This window comes from Argiope bruennichi, chromosome 7, assembly GCF_947563725.1.
Source record: "Argiope bruennichi chromosome 7, qqArgBrue1.1, whole genome shotgun sequence".
NCBI lineage: Eukaryota > Metazoa > Arthropoda > Arachnida > Araneae > Araneidae > Argiope > Argiope bruennichi.
This window is the reverse complement of record NC_079157.1, coordinates 8,157,577-8,176,565: the sequence shown is the minus strand read 5'-3', so window position 1 is coordinate 8,176,565 and position 18,989 is coordinate 8,157,577. Positions and strand designations below refer to the sequence as shown.

The 18,989-nt window shown below is 28.1% G+C and overlaps 1 protein-coding gene across 1 annotated transcript; it reads left to right on the top strand.

The window, feature by feature from the left end:
* Window positions 1-10,944: 10,944 nt before the first annotated feature.
* Window positions 10,945-11,841, top strand: LOC129975277 (gastrula zinc finger protein XlCGF52.1-like). The gene has a single exon (XM_056088330.1). It carries the CDS (start codon window positions 10,945-10,947, stop codon window positions 11,839-11,841), a length of 897 nt encoding a protein of 298 aa, XP_055944305.1.
* Window positions 11,842-18,989: the final 7,148 nt, after the last annotated feature.

Here is an 18,989-nt window from a genome sequence, read left to right as displayed (position 1 = left end):
TCAAAAATTTATGAATGGATGTTTTTACTAGAATCCTTATTCCTCTGCATTAAATGCTCAAAGTACTTCAACATAGGATTCAAAGTCACAGATATGGTATCATTGCTTGATGCATGCAAAAACTCATTGCAAGCAGTTCCTGGGCAGTGTGAAAATGTACGTGAAAATGAAGTGTCTATAACTGTACAGGAAATCGAAGAAAACCAACCAATCGGATCAAATCAAAAACCTCACAAATGTGACAAATGCTTTCGAACTTTCAAAACTAAAGCCGGACTTAGAAAACATACGAATATACACGATGTGAATAATCCTTTCATATGCGAGGTGTGTGATGTGCGATGTACATCTAAATCCAATTACCAGGACCACATAAACAAACATCTCAACGAAAGACGTTATGAATGCAGTTTTTGCACTGCTGCCTTTAAATTTAAACGTGGTCTTACTGAGCACATAAACATACATAAGGACCAGAATCCTTTCAGGTGTGAATTGTGCAACAAGAATTGTGCCAGCAAACAGAAACTTGAAATTCACATTTCCAGTCATTCGAATGAAAGACCTTTCAAGTGTACTGTATGTACTTCGATGTTTAAAACTAAATCTAGCCTTTCTGTTCATATGAACATACATAAAGAACAGAATCCATACCGATGTAAAGTATGTAATAAGAACTGAAGTTGTTCAAACGATCTCAAAAAACACCAAATGTCTCATTCCAAATCAAGGCCCTACAAATGTCATATTTGCTCATTCTACTTCAAATCAGAAACTAATCTCATTGGTCACAAGAAAAGAAAACATCAATAGGATAATCTGTAATAAAGTGGGAAGCGCAGCAAATTATTAAGATGTAAAGTATGTAATAAGAACTGCAGTTGTTTAAATAATCTCAAATACCACATGTTGACGCATTCCAATTCAAGTTGTTACAAGTGTCAGATTTGCTCATTCTACTTCAAATCAGAAACTAGTCTCAATGGTCACAAGAAGAGACAACACCAAAAGAATAATCTGTAATAAAATGGGAAATGGATTACAATCAATGGGGCTTATTTCATGACAAGTATTCAATATTATTATCAAGTAACTGCATTTTAATCCATACAATTTTATCGTAATACTTTCAATTTTCCAAGAATAAAGCGTCTTGGAATTTTGTGGAGATTTCTATAAAGATAAATGGTCATATTATAACCATTTATTAAGAAGGAATATATGCTTATAGTTATGAAATATAATCAGCAGTATCAACTAGATTGAAAAGAGAAAAAAAATGTGAAACATTTGTGAAAAATATTCTGTATCAAAAAAGATATAAAAAGAGAACTTTGATTATAAATTTGGAAGATTGAAGGAGACGTAAAAGGCTAGAATTCTGCTGATCTGCAAGTGTATATCTGCCACCGGGTTCTAATAAAATAAAATCTAAAGAGAAATTGTACACAAAGACTTTTGAGCACACGCTGTTGTGTAATTTGTCTAATTATACAGAATAAGAAAAAATTTCTGAAAAAGTCAAGTTTAGCATGTGATATAAAAATATTTTAAGTTTTTATTTTTGACATGTGTATAGAATATAGGTTTGAAATGCATTTCAAAATTAGGAAAAGTCTTGCGATTACTTCTGCTCTAAATCTTTCTAAGTATATATTTGCATTTTGATTCTTTTGACTGAAAGATGTTCTTTCAGTTATTTTAATTGAAAAACAAATTCGTTAACTTTTATAATTAATTGACCATTGGACATATTTTGAGAAATGCATTTTATAAATGTATATCTATTTTTATCTGATTAAGAATTTTCATTTGCTGTATTGCACAGAGAAAAGAAATAAAAGTTTAAGTTCTTTGGAAATATTAATGTTTAATCTTTTTCCCACATTTGATATGGCGCAATCTTCTGAGAGCTCATTAGAATGCAGGATAGTGTGACACCGAAGTCTTTTTGCTGCCTAAATCATAATATTTATGCTGAAATAACTGGGTGAAGAAGACACATATTATAGGGATGGCACCAATTATCGACACTTGTGACTAAAATTTAATAAAATAAGCTTTTGGCGTCATATATATTTTCAAAATTGGAGTCATTTTAAAGTTCGAATAATCAGCTGCTGATTACCACCATTTTTAGCCTCTATTGGGTGATGATGCTCATGATTAGGATAATATCAATAATTTATGTCTATCGTTAGCTCTTTATGAAATCCATGAAGAAGTTGAATCAAAATTTTGCCGCATTATATTTATGAGCTTCAAATCAATTACATTCATTTTGATACACCGCCCTGATGATGGAAATACAATTTTCAAACGGCAGTCTGAGTAAAACAGCAGTGTCAATATCTCAGCATTTCATAAGAATTTAGTTTATATGGCTACCACAGTTAGTTTTACACTTATAAAAAATTGATTCTTTTATTGCTAAAAATAACGGATGAATCCAATCCAGTGCTGTCAATAACAGTTTTGTGAATGTGTCAGTAAGTGGATTCGAGCACACCAGTTACTGACACTCCTCAAGGCGATCAGCACCTCTCGTTCAAATTCAGCAACAGTCACTGATAACTCGAGATACTTCGAATATTTTACGCATTTTAATAGTACAAAATATTTAGTTTTTATTATTTTACGATAAAAACGTGGACGTCGTTCTGACTGTTTTATCCATTAAAACATTTAAAATCAAACAATTTCTAAACAATCAAACAAACCTAAATTAATTTGCTTTCTGCAGTACTTACAGGCAGGATAAAATCTTAGAACATGTTATTTTTCAGCACAAAGAAAAAGGAAAATCGACGGGAAATGTGGACGCATTCCACTCTCATGTAACTTTAGTTTTGAAACAATTTTTAAAGCAGCTAAAAAGAATACGGCGATTATTAAAATATAATTTGCTTCATCCAATATTGAATATTTTCTTTATAGAATTCGGCTTTTTTATAGTAATAACTATCCACGTAATTTTTTTTTTAAATTTAAAAATACTGATGAATGTTTTGAAAAATGCAAGATTTCCAATTACGTATCTTAGTGTTAAATTTTGAACTCATAAATTTAGGATATTAAATTTTAAATCAGTAACTCAAATCTTGTAGCAAAAAACTTCCTTTACTTTTGCCCGCTTTCTTTTCTTCCTCTTTCTGAAGTTTTTGAAAGTAGTCTTTTTCATGATTCATTTGTCTTAATAATTTTTTGTTATTTTGCCTATCTAATATCTTGAAACGCTCAATACTTGTATATGAACAAATTCATTTCTTGTGTTTCGGAATCGGCTCTAACGATTTGTATCAAATTTTATATTTAGTTAAATATTATTTATATTAGTTTGCTTTTTAAGTTTATCTATATAGGTGACATTCCTAAAAAACACGATTTTATACAATATATATATATATATATATATATATATATATATATATATATATATATATATATATATATATATATATATATATATATATATATATATATATATATATATATATATATAATTAAATATTAGTATGTGGCAATACATGACCAGCATATGCGGACTAGAGATGGTGTAATGGTTACGGTTACGGTTACGGTTACGAATTCCCATACATTTTTCTGGTGTGGAATCTCGCGTTTGCAATTTAATTCGATTTCGCTTATGACTTTAAACAAACCAAATATTTGGATTTTATTTACATTTTTAAAAGAAAAATAATCTGTTGAGCGAATCCCTGTCTCCCAGGTAGGCAAGTAGAATTCACGTGATGGTTATTCGAAACATTATTTTTCATATTTTCAAGTGATATTTATTAGTTATCTTGCAAGGAGAAAGTTTATTTTTTCTTGATGCTTGGTGAAAGTTATTGAATGTGGAGGAACCTACAAGAAAATTTAAATTGTGTGTATTGATATTATTGTAAGATAAAGAATTCATCTAATCGCAGAAATGTTGTATAATGTAATACGTTTACAAGAAGATTTAAAACATAGATATCATATCTTTAAATTTATAATTATTTTAAATTGAATTGTTTTCATTGTTAGACTGTTTAAAAATCTTTAGCAGTACTCCACTTCTTATCTGGAATAGATAAAAGGATACAAATACGAATCGTCTTAAAGAAAAATGGACGAAACGCATCTGTTTTTTTTTTCAGAATGCTGACTGTTTAATGAATTTTAAATTAGCATTTAGGCTCTCAAAATTTCCTTCGTATATATTCAAACGTCTCCACAACTATCAAAATTTGAAGACACAGAATTTAAAAAGTTATGTGGAGAAATCGACAAAACACCTTTTTTATTTGCATGTAATTCCTTTTCAAACTAGAAAATTGTTGGAAAAATTTATCTGAAATATATACCAAAAATGCAATTTTCTTAAAAAGAAAGAATAAAATAACTTTAATGACTGATGAATCCAAGGTTAGCAGTAAATGATCAATTAGCATTCGTACTGATATTAAAGGAGGGAAATATTAGATTCTAATTCAATTTATAATGGCTTTCCAATACAATGAATATTTCCACTAATGAGCAGATACACCTCGTTTTATTAACCAATTGCTGTCCGCTTCCCAAGACTGAAAGCCTTCATGTACCATTCAAATCTCCATAAGTGCATGAAAATGTAATTGATCAATTTTGGAAAACTTACATTGAGGATGGATGCATAAGAAAAAAAAAATATTTTGGAAAAATGCATTTAATTCGCCATTTTGCAATACTGAATAACCGTTTTCAAACCGGAAATTTAGCATTTAGACACTTATTCACACATTCAAATCTCTCCGATTTCATCGAAAAAAAAAAAGAACCAGTTTGAAAAACTATTTAACATCTAGTTTGTTTAACTGTTAACATCAACATTTCTCTAACTCGAAATTTAGCATTTAGGCACTTATATACACATTCAAATATCTTCTCGATCATCATTAAGCAATATTCTTTTTAAATTTTCGATTTTAATTCCTAATATACTATTTAATTTCAAAAATGACTGCTCAATAAAATTAATTTTTTCTCTATTTTAAATCTGAATTCCCTTCTATCTCCAACCAAAATAATTCTGGAATCAAAAATGTAAATAAAATAATTATATCTTAATTATAGGTATAAACAGCTTAAACCAATGGTTTGCACATGTTCAACAGCAGTTGTTGGGGTTTGGGTTTGATGGAGTTAACTGGCGCTAAAACCATTTCTGATTATGCAGCGCCAACCATAAGGTATATGCAAACATATGGTTCATTGAAAAAGGTACATGGTCACATTCTAAAAGGTTATTCAAAACCTCTGCTCACTCTCACAAATACTCTATTCTAGAGAATAAACAATACTCATATAAAATAGAAGAAACCTATCATTTTTAAAAAGGTAAAAATATGAGGATGAGGAACTTTGTTAAGGATGTCTTTTAAAACAAGGTGAGGCGAATGAAAACATTGAACTCTTTGAGAATTAAAATGTGGGCACTCTATAAGAATGTATCGAACTGTCAAAAGGCATTGGCATATTGTAAATCGAGGGGCGGGCTTCCCCAACAACAAATGTTTATGTGTAAGTCTCTATGGCCAATTCTTAAGCGAGTAATAATTGTATCCAATTTCCTGCTAGGTAAACTGGGCCAAAATTCGATGGAATATTTAATAGAATGAAGCTTATTTAAGCAGTTGTTGGACATGTTAGTGAAGCAGTTGTTGGACAACTATCACAACGGAAGAAAGGCTTCAGATTCTTCTTCATCTTATTATAACATTTCAAAGCACAAAAAATTACTGCCTTTGCCAATCAGGAGACACATCCTATTAAGTGATTGCTTATACTTTTCAAAACCAGAAATTCCTCAAACGTCCATTCCAATCATATAATCAATTCCTTGATATAAATAATCGCGGAATATATCATCAAAGTCGATTCAATGGGATCTCAAAACAATTCGGATGTACAAAAATGAATTAATCCTAGCTAACTAGCTGATACAGTATCAGGCATTTATGCATCTAACAGATAGAAGCTGGCGATCTGATTCATCAACTAAGGAAAAATGTGCAAAATAAGACGAAAAAAATCTTAATCGTGTGAATTATGGCGAGGAATTTATTCATCTCAATAGCATGAGACCTTAACTTTGTGTGAATCCTTACATGATACAAACATGCAACTAATTATAAATGACTTCTGGACCAAAATAAATACAAGAAAAGTTCAGCTAGTAATGTATTTTCTTACCTTGCCGATCCCTTCAATACTTGCACGAAAATTGAAAACTCAAATCATATTTTTTTTTTGTATGCATCAATTGTGAATATCGAAAAGGAATCTTAAGACAAGATATTATGTGAATTAAAATCTCATAGAATATAAATTTTGAGACAAAATAATATCTGAAGAAGCTAAAATAATGTTAATTCCATTGTCATGTCGAATTTTAAACCTTTCTCATGATATTTCAGAAGAAAGTATCCAGCGAAGAAAACAATAACCTAGCTCTCTTTTTTTCATAAATTTCTTTTAAAAATTATGAAAAAAGTATTTGAGGCCAATTTGGGAAAAAGCGGAATTAATGAGTATGCATGTCAAACAAACAATCAATTGAATTAAATGTAAGAAATGTTTTGACAGAATGCCAATACAATGTATCCGAACCAATACTTTATTTAATTTTACTTTTTTCTTTAAATATTTTAGCGATGTTATTCTGACTTAAATCATTTGAATTTTAGCTAAAATCTTCAACCATTATTTATAATAACTTTCTTGTGTCTCAGTATTATAACCGATTTTCAGCGTTAAATATGCAGGTAAGATCTTATATTTTCTGAAAGAGTAATAATGAACCTCATTATAATTTGGCACTTTTTAATCTGTGTATTTATTTTTTAATAAATATATTTCAAAACGTTGAATACACAAAAGAATGTCATTCAAAATGAGCTGCAATATTTTAATTGGATTAAAAAAAGGTCCGAGTCATAATATTCTGGAATTTCATTTTTAATCTTCCTGATATTTTAAATTTAAAATTAAAATTTTCTTTTTCATATGTTTGATAAATGGAATTTCGTGCAATGGAATCTCAAAATAAATACTTCTGATCAAGGCACAATAATTTCATAAATTTTGCAGCGAAGTTTCATTTACCACTGCAATATACTCAGTTGCTTCAGAAAAGAAAATAATGAATTACTTTGTATTTTTTATATGAATGAATCTTGTTTATACTGAAGTCTAATATATTATCAGTTTAAAAAAAGAGAGAATGTAGAAAAACTTAGGAAAAACTGTCAGATGAATCGGCTGAATTGTTTAGCATATATGTTTCATCAATCTATATGAATATATACTTAAGAAGAACATTTTAAAATTTTTGTTGTTTTCTTCCTACAGTTGATCCTGTGAAAAATTCGAGTTTCGAAACAATTGCCAACCATAATATAACAACTCGGACCATCTTGTGAAAAATTTGAGCTTCCACAGAATTGAGCACCAATTCACATATATGATAAAGTTGTAAAAAAAATTCGAACTTTCATTTTTACGACATAGAAATAGGAACATGCAATCGTATGTGAGCCCAAAATCAAGGGATCTTTTCTGTTACGCATGAAATTGCGTGCTCACGCTTATTTCGTGGTGAAATTTAAATTAAAATTACGCAAAAAAGATAATTTTTGTAAGAAAATGTTGTTATGGTGTTACCGGAAAATTTACTGAAATGATCGAGGCTAGTTTCCTATTGAACCGATGCTAAATCCGAATCCTTTATTATTTCTCTTTAATATTTTTTCCGAGGTATTGAAATCAAAAACTTCAAACTTCAGAATATATAGCCTAGAAAAGTGAGTTCAAAAGTAGCGATGTTCTGTTCTTTTAATTTTTTCTACAATCCTGTCGTTTTAATAGGGAATATTTTAAATTCAATTACATAACAGAACTGTTACTCAAAGTTCCGATTTATTTTTAATGTTTTGAAAGTTTTCCTTATCAATAAGACCCATTAATAGCATTAATTTATCAATGCTCAAACATGTTTCTTTTCGAGCGTTATAAACTTAACGTAAGTTATTATACAGAATATTTCACGTCCTTTCTTGAATGTAATTACAATCTTTGGAATTAATAATATAATAACTAAATGATGAAAATTTTTGCTTGATGATACATTTATTTCGCTGAATTTCCTCTATATTAAGCAATATATATATTTACTTATTCAAATTATCGTAAAATAAATGCATCATACCCATTAGAAAATTATGTTTAAAAAATTATGTATGTAATCTGTAAGTTATTTAAAATTAAGTTTAATTTTTATTATTTTTGGAAATTAAATTTATTTTCTGGATATTCTATTAGTTTTCCAAACTTTATAAACAATATCCTAATATTTTATTTAATTTCAAATATTACTATAGTATAATAATAATTTTTTCCTTGAATTTCATCCTATTTAGAATCGCATTACATTGTATTTCAAACTAAAAACTTTCTGAAATTAGACACGAAAATAAAAGAATTATTTCTTAATTAGAAGAATAAGCAATTTTAGAGATTGATGTACGCTTATGTGACAGCAGTTGTTGAGTTGACATTGAAAATATTAGAAGGGAAGAAAGGCATAAGATTCTTCTTCAACTTATTGTAGCATTTCAATGCAGAATACAATTACTGTCTTTGCTAATGAACCGAATTAACACATTTTATTAATTGATTGATTATTCATTTTTAAAGCCCGAAATCCTACAAACATCTAAATTCCCCTCATGCCATCAATTCCATGCTATGTATAACTACGAAAGTCATTATTAGTGTCAATTCGGTGGGATCTCGACACAATTCGGATACACTAAAAAGAATTAATCCTAATTAACTTTACTCATACAATCTGAGATTCATACATTTCTAAACAGTTATCAAACCAAACTCAGCCAGTAATGCATCATCTTGCTCCTTTGCCGTCTGTATACTTGCATGCAAAATGAAAACTCATATTTTTGTGTGGATATAAATTAGGAACGTCAAAAAAGCAGTTTAATACAAGGAAAAATGTAGATTCCAATTTCATTGAATTCAGTTTTTGAGAAGGCACATCTGAAGAAGCGAAAATAACTTTACCATCGTCAAAAACATCCTTTGACGCATGCAGTTTCAAACGATCATCCATACATTTAAGCTTTTCCCAGGAAATGAAACAACAATCAAACTCTCTTTTTTTTTAAAATTGATTTTAAAAATATTAAAAATGTATTTAAGTGGCAATTTCAGATAAAGGGAATTTAGTAACATTGCATCTCAAACATGCAAGAATTCAATTGTTATAAAAGAAAGGAAATTTACAGTCAGATTGCTAATACAATGTAGCAAAGTACGAATATTTTATTTAACCTGACTTACTTCTTTAAACTTTTTAGTGATATAATTGGTTGACTTTATTACACTTAATGCTGGTTGAATATTCATCAGTTATTTTTAGATTAGTAACCTGTGTCTCAAGCATTATATCCTATTTTGTTAGCTTAAAATATGCAGGTGGAATCTTATAATTTTTTTTATTTCTGTAAGAATAATAATGTACCTCACTGCAATTTTGTACATTATATTAATTATAGTTAAATTATTTTTAATAAATAGCTTGTAAACGTTAAATATACAAAAGAATATCATTCAAAATGTACTGCATTATGTTACTGGGATTGAAAATATTCGAAACTTAGATATTTGTTACATTCTTGAATTTTATTTTGTAATATGGTAAATTAATAGAAACTTTAAATAAAAAAAAACATTAAAAATTTTCTTCTTATGAGTTTGATAAGTAGAATCTGTGTAATGGGTATTCAAAATAAATATTTTAAATAGACTATATTTTTCAGAATTTTGGAAAGCGAAATTTCATTAACTGAGCAAGATGCTCGGATTGTGTTTGAACCTTCTCTAAACTTGAAAGATGCAAAAAAATAATAAAAAAAATTTTTTTTTAAAAATCACCGTAAAATAATTTTAAACGCAACTTCGCTTTTTCAACGTAACGTACCAAGTATGTTACAAGTAAGAAAGTAGTTTTAGAATAACAACAATAAAAAGGTGATGCCAAAGTAAATTATTATACAGAATTATTATACTGAAATAAAAGTAATAAAGAAATTATTATACAGAAATAAAAGTAATTATACAGAATTGTTTCCTTACTCGCTTACTACAACCATGTGGCTTCCCATTATCTGAAAATTGAAATTTCGCTAATAGAGTATTTAATTTTGCTTAATTTGTGCCGAAAAAACCAAAAATAGTGATTTTAATAATATCCTAATCCGAATATAGATATTTTGAATGATGTAATAAATATAATTGACCAACGTAATGTAGTAATAGCTATATTTTAATAATCTGTCATATTTTTTATATTTTCATTCCTATAATAATTAAACTAAATTTTACGATTATATTATTAATAATAACAATCCTTTTATTAGGAAAACCGCTTTCTGTTGGGAATTATTCTAAGAAATATTGAATTAATTCGGAAAGTAATAAATTCAAAAGCGTAAAAATATAATAGAAAAATTTTATTAGTTTAATTCAGTTCCGACTCCTTTCCTGAAATAATTATTTTATTAATTAAAAAAGTAATCTGTAAAAGCTCACTTTTCATTTGCAGTTTCTCAACAGCAAGTACATTTTAATATTTTGTAAAACTTCGCTGTTTTTTATACAATATATGATTTTTATTCTTAAACCACGTGTTTCATTTGCCTAGCTAATTTAAATAAATAATAGATTTATTTCTATATGATGGATTCTAGAGAATAATATTAAAATTTTATTTTTATTTACAGCTGTAACAGAAATTATGAAGGCTGACCCATTTGAGATTTTAATATTCCTTCTTTGCTTCACCGAAAATGCTTTATTTGTTTCCATTCAGTAATTTTGAAATTTAAATGCAAGCTGGACATGGAGAAAAATGCGACATACATTTGTGATGATTGCAAAGAAAATAGATATGCCAGTGAAAATAAATCAAAACTTTTTGAATGGGTGTTTTCATTAAAATCCCCATTCCGCTGTACTAAATGCTCAAAGTACTTCAGCATAGCATTCAAAGTTACAGATAAAATATCATTGCTTGACCCGTCAAAAAATTCAGAGCAAGAATTAATTGCTGGGCAGTGTGAAAACGTGTGTAGCGATGAAGGATCTAGGAACGAACCTAAAATCGAAGAAAACCAGCCAATCGATTTAAATCAGAAACTGTACAAATGCGATATTTGCCTTCGAACATTCACAACTAGATCAAACCTTCGAAGCCATAAGAACGTACACAATGAGAATAATCCTTTCAAATGCACGGTGTGTGATACGCAGTGTACATCTAACGCCCATTACCTGATCCACATGAACAAACATTCCAACGAAAGGCGTTATAAATGCAGTATTTGCACTATGGCTTTTAAATATAAATGTAGTCTTCAGGCCCACATGAGCATACATAATAAGCAAAATCCTTTCAGGTGTGAATTGTGTAAAAAGAGTTGTACCACTAGACAAGATCTTGAAAGACACATGTCTAGTCATTCGAATGAAAAGCATTACAAATGTTCTGTATGTACTACGATGTTTAAAACTAAAAATAGCCTTTCGATTCATATGAACGTACATAAAGAGCAAAATCCTTATCGATGCCAAGTGTGTGATAAAAACTGCTCCTCCACATTCAATCTGAAAATGCACATGTTGACTCATTCCGGAGAAAGACCTTACAAATGCCATATTTGCAATTCATCCTATAAAGCAAAATATCAACTTAATGCTCACATGAAGAAGAAACATCAAGAGGATCATTTGAAATAAAAGGAGAAAAGAAGAAACACTGTTTTGATTTTTTCATGATTAGTGTTTACTTTTGTTGTCAAGTACTTGCTCTCCCTTTGAAAGGATCGGTACAAGTTCAGTTTCACAAGTATTATACATCGTCGCATTTCGGGGCAATCGTAACAATCTTTCTTGATATAGGCTCAATCAATTAAGAGACTTCTAAGAATATAAATACCTGTTTTGTAGTTATGTATTAAGCTGCATACATAATCAGAAGCATAAATCAGATTATAGAGCATCTCTTCTCACATCATAAGAAAAAATTTGTTGGCAAAAAAAAATGACTAAACAAAAAAAAAAATGTATTGCAGATTTGGATAGATATCTCTTTTACATCTAAAAAAGAAGATGATCTATTTCTTATTTGATCTTAATTTTACAAGTGCAGTTGTACCATCGTATTCTGATAATAATAATAATAATAAAAATACCTGAAGGCATACCCGAGCACAAGTACTGCACGCATACAGTATTGTAATTTCTTAAAAATTCAAAACATGTGATAAAAAATTATTTTAAAATGTTATTCTTGTTAAATTAGGTAATATGTAAATGCATTTCAAATCAGCAAATGTGTTGCGATTATTTCTGTTTTATAACTTTCTAAACATATTTTTGGATTTTGATAAACTTGACTCAAAATTGTGTTTTCAGTTATTTTAAAATAAAAAAATTCTTTAATTTTTATTATTATTCAACAATTAGACATATTTATAATTTTTTTATAAATATTTATCTATATTTACCGAATTAAGAAGGTTCATTTGTTATATTGTACAAAGGAAAAAAAATAAAAATTCCGATTCTTTGCAAGTATTGAATTTAAATATTCTTCAGCTATTTCATATTGCGCATTTTTATGATTATTTATTAGAAACCAGGAACACGTGACACAGACCTTTATACAATCTTAATATTATATTTTATATATTGAATGAACAAGACAAAAGACGCATATTAATGATATGGCACCAATTATAGACAATTGTAACTTTAATTTTATTTAATAAATTTTTATGTTCACTTAGAATTTTAAAAATTGCGAACATTTTAAAGACCGAATAATGAGCTACCATTCCCGCCAATTTTTATCTTCCATTGGGTGATGTTGATTAGGATAACATTAATATTTCTCTCCAGTCGTTGGCTCCTTACGAATTTCAATTGAAAACGTGAGACAAAAATTAGCCTATTTTACCTTGTCCTTGTATTTTTATCAGGTTCAAGCAATTTTTTACTCATTTTAATACTTCGTCCTATTTCAAACGACAATTCTGAGTGTCAGCAGCAGTTTTATTAACACGATAAAAGTGTTTATATACGTATTGTTTATATTTTACATTTATAAACGAAATGCTGCTGTCACTTTTTGAAAATAACAGAAAAATCGGAACACCGACAATGTGTTCAATAATAGGTTCAGAGATTTATCCATAATTGGATCGAGGACATCAGTTACAGATAACTGACAATATTCAAGACATCCATTACCTCAGGTGTCTGGGTAATGGATAAAACATGGGTGTCTTTCTGAATGCCTCACTCAATAAAAAATATCCACTCTAAAACTAAATTTTCAAACAAGGTTAAATCACTTTTCTATCTGCATTTCTTGCAAGCTAGATAATATCTTATAACAGATTATTTTTCGTTACATAAAACCTGAAATTCGAGGATTAACGAAAAGTAGAACCCGTTCTACTGACCTTCAGCTTCAGTTTAAAGCAGAGTTCGTAAGCAGTTACGAAGAATTATATGATTATTAAGAAATATTTTGACTCATCGAGTACTGTCGACTTATCGAGCATATTTCTACTCATTTCGCCTTTCTTCTAAAAACTATCCATATAGAATTTTTTTTTAAAAAAGGTTAAAATACTCATTGTTATTTTTTTAAATTTGAGATTTGCTTTTAAATACCCATAAAATCAATAGCCAATTGTTAATAAGTAAGTACCATTTTAAATTAGCATTTTAAATCCCATATAAAAATCTTTATCATTCTTTCTACTTTTTTTCTTTTCTTTCTAAATTTTTTTTAAAAAAATATTCTTTGTACTAATTTAATAAGTAGATAAAATAACTTTAGAAATTCATTCATTTACCATCAAGCAGTGAATGAGCAATTGGCAATGCAATTGATATTAAACGAGAGAAGCGCAAGATTATATCTCAAATTATAATGGCTCTCTTATACAATTAATATGAACATAAACCCCTAATGAACATAAACCCCTCGATTTATTAATCCTTAGTTATCCGCTTTCCATGACTGAAAGAATTCATATATCATTCAACTCTCCATAAGTGCATGAAAATGTAATTCATCAATTTTTGGAAAACTTATATTGAGAATGGATGTATAAGAAAAAAGTATTTTAGAAAAATGCATTTAATTCGCATTTTTGCAATGCTAACCGTTTTCAAATCGGAAATTCAGCATTTAGACACTTATTCACAAATTCAAATCACTCCGATTTCATCGCTGAACAATAATCCTTTTATATCTTCGATTTTGTAGCCTAATATTTTATTGAATTTCAAAAATTAATAATGAATATGAGCGATTTTTTTCCTATTTAAATCTGGATTCCCTTCCCTTTTCAACATGAAACATTCTGAAAGGAAAAATAAAGATAAAGCAAAAAAGGCCTCAGATTTTTCTTCATCTTATTATAACATTTCAATGTAGAATAAAATTACGGCCTTTACCAATCAGGAGACACATCTTATTAATTCATTGCTTATTCTTTCTCAAAGCCCGAAGTTCTTCAAACATCCATTCCAATCATACCATCAATTCCTTGATATAAGTAATCGCGAAATTCATCGTCAAAATCAATTCAGTCGGATCTCAACACAATTCGGATCTACTGAAAGGAATTAAGCCTTTTTCACCTAACTGATACAGTTTCTGGCATTCATGCATCTAAACGGATAAAAGCTGGGGATGAGATTCATCAACTAAGGAAAAATGGGCAATACAAAGAGGAAACAGTACTAATAGTCCGAATTATGGTGAGGAATTTATTCATCTCAATAGTATGAGACCTTAACTTTGTGTGAATCCTTACATGATACAAACATGCAACTAATTATGAATGACTTCTGAACCAAAATAAATACAACAAAAGTTCAGCTAGTAATGTATTTTTTTTTACCTTGTCGATGTCTTCAATACTTGCAAGAAAATTGAAAACTCAAATTTTTTTTTTTATATGCATAAATTGTGAATATCAAAAAGGAATCTTAAAACCGGAGATCATGTGAATTATAATCTCATAGAACATAAATTTTGTGGCAAAATAATATCTAAAGAAGATAAAACAATGTTAACGTTAAAAAAATTCCATTGACATGTCCAGTTTATAAACCATTCTTAAGACATTTCAGTTTCCCCAGAAGAAAACAGCAACCGAGTTCTCTTTTCTTCATAAATTTCTTTTAAAAATAATGAAAAAGGTATCTGAAGGCAATTTTCGAAAAATCTGAGTGAGTAAGTATGCATCTCAAAAAACAAACAATCAACCAATTAATATTAAAGGCAGGAAATGTTTAGTCAGAATGCCAATACAATGTAAGCTAACATAATGAAAACATTTATTTTGACTTTCTTATTCAAAAAGTTTTTAGTGGTGTTATTCTGACTTAAGTAATTTTATTGTTACCCGTAATCTTCATCCATTACTTTTTATCATTATTTTTAATGAATTTCCTCTATCTCAAGAATCATAATCCATTTTTATCGTTCGATATGCAGGTAAGATCATATATATTTCTGAGAGAATAATAATAAACCCCATTTTAATTTTCACTTTTTTAATCATTGTTTATTTATTTTTAATAAATAGCTTTCAGAACTTTAAATACGCAAAATAATGTCGTTCAAAATGAGATTCAGTATTTTAATTGGATTACAAAAATGTTCGTATGTTTTTTCATATGCTTGGTAAATAGAATTTCCAGCAATGGGTATTCAAAATAAATTCATCTGAGAAAGGCAAAATAATTTCTTAAATTTAGCAAAAAATTTCATTCACCACATCAATATACTCAGCTACATAAAACATTACAGTGCATTTAATTATATTAATGAATTTTGTGTATACTGTAGTGCATTATTAGTTTGTAGAACACAGGGGATGAGAAAAATCGAGTTTTTTTTTAATGTTTAGAAAAGATGTTAGATGAGTTGAATAAATTGTTTAGCATATATGTTTCCTCAATCAATATGAATGGAGAACACTTTAAAATTGATGTTGTCAACTTCCTACAGTTGATCCTGTGAAGGATTCAAGTTTCCAAACAATTGTGATCAATATTTTATCAACTCAGAGCATCTTGTGAAAAATGTGAGTTTCCAAAAAATTTAACAATAAAGCATCATCTCATAGATATGGTTAAATTGTAAAACAATTCGAACGTTTATTTTTACCGAAATAGAAATAGGGATATGCAATTGTACATGAACCCAAAATTAAGGGATCTTTTCTGCATGAAATTGTGTGCTCATCTTTACTTCGTGCTGAAGATAAAAAAAAGAAAAAAAACTATAAAAAGAAAAGAAATATAAGAAAATATTTCGATAGTATTGCCGGAAAGTATATTGAAATGATCGAAGGAAGTTTCTTATTGAAACGATGCTAATTTTTCGAATCCTTTATTATTTTTCTCTTATATTTATTTTTTCTTGAGTTTTCGAAACCATAAAGTTCATATTTCAGAATGTATAGCGTAGGAAATTGGATTCAAAAGTAGCGATGTTCAGTTCTTTTAATTTTTTCTACAATTCTGGCGTTTTAATAGCGAATATTCTAAATTGAGTTCAATAAAAAAATTACTCAAAATTCTGGTTTATTTTTTACGTTTTGAAAGTTTTATTTCTCAATGAGTTATGCAAATGGATTTAACTGCTTGAATTCAATACGTTTCCTTCAAAGCACTGTCAACCCACGGTAATGTATTATACAGAATATTTCATGTCCATTCTTGAATGCAATGATTACTTTTCTAAATTATATTATAAGAGCTATGTGATAAATTTTTTTGATGATTTATTTATTTTTACGAATTTCCTCTACATTAAGTAATGAAAATTTTTAATTATTCACATTTTTTTAAATTAAATGCATCTTATCCATTAGAAAATTATGATTTAAAAATTCTGTATGTAATTGGTAAATCTTTGTAACTAAGTTTAATTAATAATAATTATTATTTTTGTAAATATAGTTTATTTTCTGAATATTTTATTTCAAAACTTTATAAACACTATCCTAATATTTTATTTAATTTCAAAAATTATTGCTGAATAATAATAATTTTTTCCTGGAAATTATTCCTGTTTAGAATCGGGTTTGCCTTTTATTTCTAATAAAAAAAGTAAATAAAAAAAATTATTTCCTAATTAGAAGAATAAGCAGCAAAAATGACTCAAGTACTCTTGTGCAACGGAAGTTGTTGTATTGGCATTGAAAATATCCCAGAGGAAGAAAGGCGTCGGGCTCTTCAATGTAATGTAGCATTTCAATGCAAAATACAATTACTGCCTTTGCTAATGAGCCAAATTAACACCTTATTAACTGATTGCTTATTCACTTTCAAAGCACGAAATTCCTCAAACATCCATTCCAAACATACCATCGATTCTTTGATATAATTATTCACGAAAGTCATCATCAAAATCAATTATCTGGGTTCTCAACATAATTCGGAGGTATTAAAATGAATTCATTCCATTTAATTTTGACATACAATTTCAGTGTCTAAACAGATATAGAACAAAAATCTACCTGTAATGCATCATCTCACTCTTTTGACACCTGATGTACTTGCATGGGAAATGAAGCTTCAAAGCATATTTTTTTTTTGTGAGCATAAATTATGAATAGCAAGAATTCAGTTTAGTACAAGCTGTAAAGTAGATTCCAATTTCACTGAATTCAGTTTTTGAGACGGAACTTCTGAAGAAGCGAAAATAACTTTACCATCTTCAAAAAATCATTTAACACATGCAGTTTCAAAAGAGTATATATACATTTAATATTTACCCGGGGAAAACAACAACAACTAAACTCTCTTTTTTTCATAAAATCATTTTAAAAATATTAAAAATGTATTTGAGTGGCAATTTGAGATAAAGTGAATTTAATGAGCATGCATCTCAAACGCATAAGCAATCAATTGTTTTAAAAGTCACTAAATTTTCAGTCAGATTGCTAATACAATGTAGAAAAGTACGAATATTTTATTTAACCTGGCTTACTTCTATAAATCTTTTAGTGATGTAATTGTTTTTTTAAGTAGACTTAGTGTGAGCAGAATATTCATAAATTATTTTAAAATCATTTACATGTGTCTGATGTATTTTATCCCATTTTTTTCTTCAAATATGCAGGTGAGATATTACAATTCTTTTATTTCTATTAAAATTATACTGAACCTCATTACAATTTAGTTAAATTATTTTTAATAAATAACTTTTAAACGGTAAATATGTAAAAGAATATAATTCAAAATGTTCTGCATTTATATTAATTGAATTGAAAATATTCGAGTCTTAGATATTCTTAGAAACATACAATTTCAAACGATCATCCATACATTTAAGCTTTTCCCAGGAAATAAAACAACAATCAAATTCTCGTTTTCCTTAAATTTATTTTAAAAATATTAAAAATGTATTTGAATGGCTATTTCAGATAAAGGGAATTTAGTGAGCTTGTATCTCAAACATACAAGAATTCAGTTATCAGTATATGTTCTGTCAGATTGCTAATACAATGTAGAAAAGTACTAATATTTTATTTAACCTGACTTACTTCTTTAAACTTTTTAGTGATATAATTGGTTGACTTTATTACACTTAATTCTCGTTGAATATTCATCAACTATTTTTAATATAGTAACCTCTGTCTCGAGCATTATTTAACAATTTTTAGCGCTAAATATGCAGGTGGGATCTTATAATTTTTTTTATTTCTCTAAGAATAATGTACCTCATTGCAATTTGTTACTTTATTTTAATCATAGTTCAATTATTTTTAATGAGTAGCTTGTAAACGTTAAATATGCAAAAGAATATCATTCAAAATATACTGTATTATGTCAATGAGATTGAAAAT